General features: G+C 45.2%; 2 protein-coding genes across 2 annotated transcripts; one reads left to right on the top strand and one right to left on the bottom strand.

The window, feature by feature from the left end:
• Positions 1–651: 651 nt before the first annotated feature.
• Positions 652–4,457, top strand: RPL7L1 (ribosomal protein L7 like 1). The gene is made up of 6 exons (XM_017731217.1): positions 652–779; positions 2,400–2,563; positions 2,735–2,872; positions 3,100–3,209; positions 3,384–3,596; positions 3,853–4,457. The coding sequence occupies exons 2-5, from the start codon at positions 2,493–2,495 to the stop codon at positions 3,590–3,592; spliced, it is 528 nt and encodes a 175-aa protein (XP_017586706.1). The 5' UTR covers positions 652–779; positions 2,400–2,492; the 3' UTR covers positions 3,593–3,596; positions 3,853–4,457.
• A 533-nt stretch (positions 4,458–4,990) lies between these two features.
• MAD2L1 (MAD2 mitotic arrest deficient-like 1 (yeast)) lies at positions 4,991–7,044 on the bottom strand (the record flags this gene model as incomplete). Its single annotated transcript, XM_008631938.2, has 4 exons — positions 4,991–5,746; positions 6,222–6,325; positions 6,663–6,783; positions 6,867–7,044. Coding segments are annotated over 4 exons (576 nt in total), but the record flags the coding sequence as incomplete, so codon positions are not given.
• Positions 7,045–7,049: the final 5 nt, after the last annotated feature.

Below are 7,049 nucleotides of genomic sequence, written 5' to 3'. Positions count from 1 at the left end.
CAGTTTCAGATTATTTCTTTCTTAAATTCGTTGCTTTGCGTCTCATATCTAAAAGTTGATGGGGAGCTGGGTTTGCTCACCGAGGGCTGTGTTCTTCGTGGTATTTGGGATCGAGTTTCTAAACACAGAAATTCTAGTTTTCGGCGTCAAAACAGAAGTGGGCTCATTTACAGTGTTGTAAAGGTTTGCAGCGTCACAGAGACGAGCAGCGAAACCCGGGCACCACTGAATCTTCCAGCAAGGCTGTAGCTCCCAGCTGGTGAGAGGAAACTGTGAATGAAAATTATTTCAGAGTGTAAAGGCACACATCCCTTCTCTATCCTGCACGGGGAATTGGATGGAGCACACCAGGAACACAACCCCAACACCATCCCAACTGAGCGTGAGGCTCTGGCACCACCTGCGGGTGACCCGGCTGTCGCACCGCGTGGCCCAGTGCCCGCTCCTCCCCAGTGCTCGCAGCGTGTGGAACGCGCTGGGACAGCGGAGGGCCGGCCAGCAGCGCGTCCCTCCCCGCCGGGACAGGCGCTTCCCGGCGCTCCGCGATCCCGGGCAAAGGCGAGCGGCGCCTCAGGAGGAGCGGCCATGGCCCCGCCCCGCCCCGGCGCATGCGCGGCGGCGGCCCGGGGGGGTCGGGATGCGGGATGTGACCGGGTTGTCTCGCCCGCAGGCCGAGGCGGCGGATCCCGCTGGTGCCGGAGAACTTGCTGAAGAAGAGGAAGGCGTACTTGGCCATCAAGGCCACCCAGGCCAAGCAGGCGCTGCTCAACAAACGCAAGGTACGGCGGGTCCCGGCAGAGCCTGGTCCTGCAGCCCCAGCTCGTCCTCCGGAGGAGGGAATCGCAATCACTTGAATTCGTACGGAAGTGATCCGAGTGATCGGCCCCCTCAGCGAGGGGGGGATGCCCGAGCGCTGCGGGTGGGCAGGGAGCATCTTCGGGGTTACCTCCGAGGGGAGCCTGAGTCCCTAAACACCTTCTCCGTGTGTCTCTGAGCCTTGTAAAGAGGACAGAGTTTTACAGGTTATTACACTGAAACAGAAGTACATGGAAGACTGTGAGTTGTGCCTGTGGATCCGCGGTGGTGAGCAGGTGTTAGCAGCCACATGCGGGAAACTGCACCGCCGCTGAATTGTCAGTGCTGCCCTGAGAATTCACTGTCTGAAACCACCTTTGCATTGTAACCCTGCATGGAAAGTGTGCTTTTCTGAGGCTGCGTTTATTTATCTGTTAGAGCAGACACAGGTCATCATGAAGCCTTTTTCTTCGTGTGGGGTGGCACATGTTCTACTGCAGACACTCCCCGTGCACACTGCCTTTTCCAGACCGGCACAGCACAGCAAACCTTTCTAATTCCCAGTTTGAGACCTGCTGTGCTGTACCTCAGCTGATACAGTAGGTGTTTGTCTTAAAGCTTTCCCAGTGAATCTTTTTTCTATGAGATTATATGCAAAACTCCTGCCATTTCTGTTTAATACCGTGTTTACATTTTTAAACGCATCAGTGGCTTGCTGTATTTCCAAGGTGGAAGTGGAAGCATAAGTAATAATGTTAAATAACCACTCCATAAGATTCTCATTAGAAAAATTATCGTAGTGGTGAGACTTAGATTAAGTCTGCCTGCTTTGAAAATTCAAACCAATTTCATGGGTGATTTACAAGATGAAATAGAACAGAAGACACATGACATTAGATTCTTTAATTCAAAATGGCCTGCTAATTTAACCAGTAGAGTATCTTGAATATAATTGTGTAATGCTGTGCATTTTCAAGTCCTGTTCATCTGAGAAAACACTATGACTTAGGTGGATGTACTAATTTCTAAATAAAGGAGAGGCCTTTAAACATCTTCTCAATTTAAAAAAGGAGGTTTACATTTTCCAGTAATAATGAAAAGACTTTTTATCAGGTGAGCCGGATGTTCTCTGTTTAAATTAGCAATACTTAATAGTTACTTGAATGTTTGAATTTTTGGGGTTTTTTTTGCATGTGTGCCTGTATAGAAAAGGACTTTAAATGCAGTTTTTTTTCTGTTGGAGTGTATTTATGAGTCACACTAGGGTATTGCTGTAGCATCTGTTTTACCCAGATGTTGTTTCTGGCTTTCCCAGCCATTGCTGAGCTCTGTGTGTAGCTACGCCTAGAAGTATCACGGGTCTTGCTCTGTTTTCCCTAATTTATATTTTTGTTCACTGTTCATAAATAGTAGTTGTGTGTAAATTCATGTGTTGTCCCTCAGTTCTGTCTCCCTTGGGCTTAGATAATCAAATTTATTTTCTTCTTACTGCTTCCAAAGCTGAAAGAACATTGTTCACTACTTCTGCATTTCATTTGGCCTTTCAGATACAAACCTCTGAGACTGTTGGGATGGGGGATACTTTCTTTTCCTTTTGTCTGTAGCAGCAGAAGGGGAAACAGATCCAGTTCAGACGCCTGGAGACCTTCGTTCGGGATTCATGGCGCAAACGCCGGGATGACACCCGGCTGAGGCGCATGGAGCAGAGGCCTGGGCAGGCAGCGGCACCTCAGGAGAGCAAACTGGCCTTCGTCGTGCGGATTGTGGAGTAAGGAACTTGCCCTGCTCCTTCCTTTATTGTTGCTAGCCTTTGTTGTGTCATTTCTATGCCAAGGCAGTGGGATCAACCCAGGCATATCTCCTTGCAGGTGATCTGAGGCCTTTTGTTGCTGAATTAGAGAAATGTGGTTACTAATAACATTATTTTTTTCTGACTCAGTATTAAGGGAGTGACTAAGAGGGTGAAAAGAGTGATGGAGTTGCTGCGGCTGAGGAAGAATTACACTGGGGTATTCGTTAAGCTGAGCCCGCTGTCGCTGAAGATGCTGCGGATTGTGGAGCCTTATGTGGCGTGGGGGTATGTACCCCTCCTGGGGACTTGGGGGTCATTGGCTTCTCCAGCTGGTATCACAGATCCATTACTTCTCCAGTAATGGTCAAAACTTAATCAACTTTATATCGAAAACTTTTCTTACTGTTCTCAACATAACTTGGTTACTTCCCCACCTCTGCACAAGGAAGTGGGGTGGGGCTTCCCTCTGCATTGTGTCTCTCTTACAGAATCTGATTTTTGTTTCTGTACAGGCAGCCTAACCTGAAATCTGTACGAGAGCTGATCCTGAAACGGGGCCAAGCCAAGATCAAGAAAAAGAGGGTGCCTCTGACAGACAACATGCTGATAGAGCAACATTTAGGTGAGGAGGTGGAGGAGAAAATTGAGGAAGGAGTTAGGTGTTGAGAGATCACCGTCTGATCTGAGAGGGTGCGGAGAGACAAAATCTTCCCAAACTGGAGGACTGGCAATTCTGGAGCAGCGTGAGGAAAGATGATACAGTTGGGCATCTCTTCTTTTTTTTTTCCTCCTGCAGGGGGCTGTGGTATTATTTGCTTGGAAGACCTTATTCATGAAATCTACTCAACTGGCAAGTATTTCAAACGAGTCACCAGCTTTCTGTGGCCCTTCCATCTGTCAGTGGCTCGCCACGCGTCGCGGAACAGAGTGGGTTTCCTCAAGGAGATGGGCAAGCCTGGCTACAGGGGGGAAGCAATCAACCAGCTCATCCGTCAGCTCAACTAGTCAGGTGAGCAGTGCCTGCTGGGTTAATTTTGAGTCTTACCCTTCATTCCCTTTCCTAAGGATAAGCAGACTGCCATTGGAGATGAAGGGGGCTCCCTTGTTTTGATTGTCACTGTATAAAAGTGATCTCAGAGTAGGAGAAGCTAATCAAGAGTGTGGGTCCCCTTAGGAATCAGCACATCGTGCTGGACACCTCCATGAAGGCTTGGTTCCTGGGAGATTAATATGACTTACTTTTACTTTTTTTTCCTATTCTGCAGGGTCTTTGTGAGAAACTTTAGGATCTATGACCTGTTCTTTTCACATGTACCTTTCACGGACATTATTTACATGCAATGATCTACTACTTCTCTTGACTGCTGGTCCCTCTATAAAAGAAGAAATACAGAGATGATGATGGAGATGGACTTCGGGCTGGGCCTTCTTAAAAAACATCATAAATTCCATTTGGTACAAGAATGAGCTTCTTGGAGCAATTTGACTTTTGCATCTCTGTAAAATGAGGGTTTTTTATGCTCACTGTTGCAGACTTCACTCTTTGAAGTACACCTGCTTCTAGGGGTGAAGAGATAGTGCAGTCACCACAATTGTGCTGACAGGCAAAAGAAAACACCAGGTATTCTTCTGTTTCTGCAGCCCTAGCAGTGAATAATGTAACTTTTTAAGTACCTAGATTGTATTTATTTTAAAAAAATATGATTTTTGTGCTCCTGGTTTACAGAGGACTGCGTTTTTTACTTCCGCTAGATTGGGACTGTTGGAGAGAATTATTTCCTGGAAATAGGAAAGCCCAGAAAGGTTGTAATACAGTTGTAGGGTGGGGTACATGCAATTGATGTTTTTTAAATAAACTTCTGAAATTATATATAACAGAAAGCCCTACAGTACTGCAAAAGAGTGGAAAAAACAGAGTTAAACACTCTGGCTGGAATGAATTTAGTGAAGGAAGTGAACAAAACCATGGAAGAGTCTGAAAGTTCCAGAGTTCCAGTTTTAAATCCCTAATTTCTTCCACTACAAAAATGGGTAAGAACACATGAAGAGTCCAGTGCTGTTTAACAAATACGGAAGGCACTGTGCTTAATCATTAGGGCACTGTGACTATTTATATTGTTACTTGAACTTACGTGGGGGAAACTGTTAATCCATTAATGGATTTCATATGGACTCCACACCATTTGTTTGGAGACTTAGAGGGTAAGTAACAACACAAGGGGGATGCCTTTTGGGTGTGTTACTGGTGTGACAGTTACAAACTAGGATGTAGCATTCCTAAAATCCTCTGAAACACAAAGTACTGCAGACTCTGAATTAGAGCACTATAAAACTCGAAGCTTTATTCTGTAAAACGAGTACAAACATAGAAAATGCTGGACAGACACTACAGACATACACAGACTTAAAACAACTCTGTCCCCACAACTAGAGCCCAGTGGTCATGACAGTACAAAGATTCATGTATTTAAAGTTTCCATGATGAACAGCTGCTTCCATTGTAGTAAGGTACAAGAATTGCTTGGTTGATTCATTTTAGGGCTATTTCTGGTAATAAAACAGCCCAGGCTTTTAACATGAAAATTGGCACACCAGAAATGAGATTTGTTTTAGTTGCTACAGAGAACTTAAGCCTGCTAACAGAATGCAGCTTAAAATAATTCTAAAATATAAAATTACAGGATCTGAACACAATTCTAGCAGCTAATCCTAGATTTAGGCAGGTTTTCTAGCAGAGGCAGTGGTTTAATTTAGCTCATACGGTAAAGTAAGAATTGAACTATCACCATGAATACTTTTAAGCCTCTTTAAAAATGATGCCAGCTTAATCTAGTGTCACGTTATCACAGACAGGCATGTTGTCTTTTTCTCTGTGTCATACTTCATCAAGAGGACAGTAATGATGGGTTCATAGCTTAGCTGCATGATGAACAGAAACTATACAAGGTGACAGGATATTTACACACACAAAACTTCCCCCTGCATCTTAGGGAACAGAATCCTTTTTGTAAGCCACCGTGGTGTTGACTTTGTGGATTGTGGTAGTGAAGGAACGCAGCCGAACCTCTTCTGAATTGGCTATGAACTGTGGTCCTGACTCTTCCCACTTTTCTGGCACTGCCAGATCTTTATCTGTGTATATCAGCAAGTCAAAGGCACCTGGGAGCAAGGGAGAACAAATTCACCATAAGGAGATGGAGGGTTTGAAGTGCATCTTCTAGAACTTGAGACAAGGACCAAGGTTTTCAGAAGTTATAATAGTTATATGGAAAAAAAATAGTTAAATTATATTCATGTGAGGCCATTTTAGTTTTCTCAAGTGAGTGTCATAAATTTTTTTTTAAACATGTTAAAATGCTGTGGAGCTGAGCTCTGTATAACACTTCATATGAACAAATTATTCATGAAAGCTTGCGTTCCTTAGGGCATACATACTAATTTGCTCAAGTTTGCTAAGACACCCCAAGTTCTGTCCTGATCTCAGTCTAACAAAGTGCTGTCTCACAAATGTGATGGTACACGATGTGTAATAATTAAAAAGCCTCAGAAAATCAGAAGATCTCTTCTAAAGTTGGAAAGTTACTGAGGTTTTTCAAAAGCATTTGATTTCTTTCATGCAGTTCAGAATACTCACAGGCAGATTCCAAGAGTGGCAGGAAGGTTACTGTGGCAGTTATTTGTCTGATGACAGAGCGAATTTCATCCTGAATTGCCTTCTGAGATTTCTCTCGTGGTCCACTGGAAAAATAAGAAAATTCTGGTAAGAGAAAAACATTCTACTGGGCTGATAGTTTCCTCTAAATATAGTTCTCTTTGTTAAGCTCTGTTAGACTGTTTGCTACAGTATTTTTAGAGTAGTAGTGACACTTTTAAGTCCTTAGAAAAGTTAAGTGATAACTGGTCTCCCTTTATTGTTGTTTGTGTGTTCAGTCATATAATGACTGGTTTGCAGACAAACAGAGGGAGGGCAGGGCACTAAGAAAGGTTTGAAGAAACGAGTCTCTGGCATTAATCCTGTGCCTGCACTGGTACTCGGGACAGGCAAGAGCAGGAGTGGAGGGACCGTGGTACTCACTTGTCATCCTTTGCAGTTTTGTCACACTCGATGTCAAACTGCCACCGCTCCAGGACCTCGCTGCTCTCGATGCTGGAGATGACCACCACCAGGCGCTGCACGATGCACTTGTACAGCCACTCTGCAAGAAGCCACGGCAGTCACTTAGAGCGCGAGGAACAGCGGCAGGGACACCGCAGGGAAGGCCCCGCCGCCGGCCCGCACCTTTCATCTGCTCCGTCACGTTGTTGAGGTAGTTGGCCAGCTCGGGGTCCGTGGTGACCAGCAGGGTGAGTCCGTACTTCTGCACGCGGGTGAAGGTCTCGGGGGGGTAGATGCCCCGCTGGTACAGGATGCTGTTGATTCCATAGGCTGCACGACGGAGAAGGAAAGGGAGAACGTTTACCA

This window comes from Corvus brachyrhynchos, unplaced genomic scaffold, assembly GCF_000691975.1.
Source record: "Corvus brachyrhynchos isolate BGI_N302 unplaced genomic scaffold, ASM69197v1 scaffold20, whole genome shotgun sequence".
NCBI classification, from domain to species: Eukaryota; Metazoa; Chordata; class Aves; order Passeriformes; family Corvidae; genus Corvus; species Corvus brachyrhynchos.
This window is presented reverse-complemented; position numbering and strand designations above follow the sequence as displayed.

Coding starts and splice junctions, on each gene's coding strand:
- RPL7L1 (XM_017731217.1), top strand. CDS start 2,493: ATGGAGCAGAGGCCTGGGCAGGCAGCGGCACCTCAGGAGAGCAAACTG. Junction 2,564..2,734: donor TTCGTCGTGCGGATTGTGGA/GTAAGGAACTTG, acceptor TTTCTGACTCAG/TATTAAGGGAGTGACTAAGA. Junction 3,210..3,383: donor GCTGATAGAGCAACATTTAG/GTGAGGAGGTGG, acceptor TTCCTCCTGCAG/GGGGCTGTGGTATTATTTGC.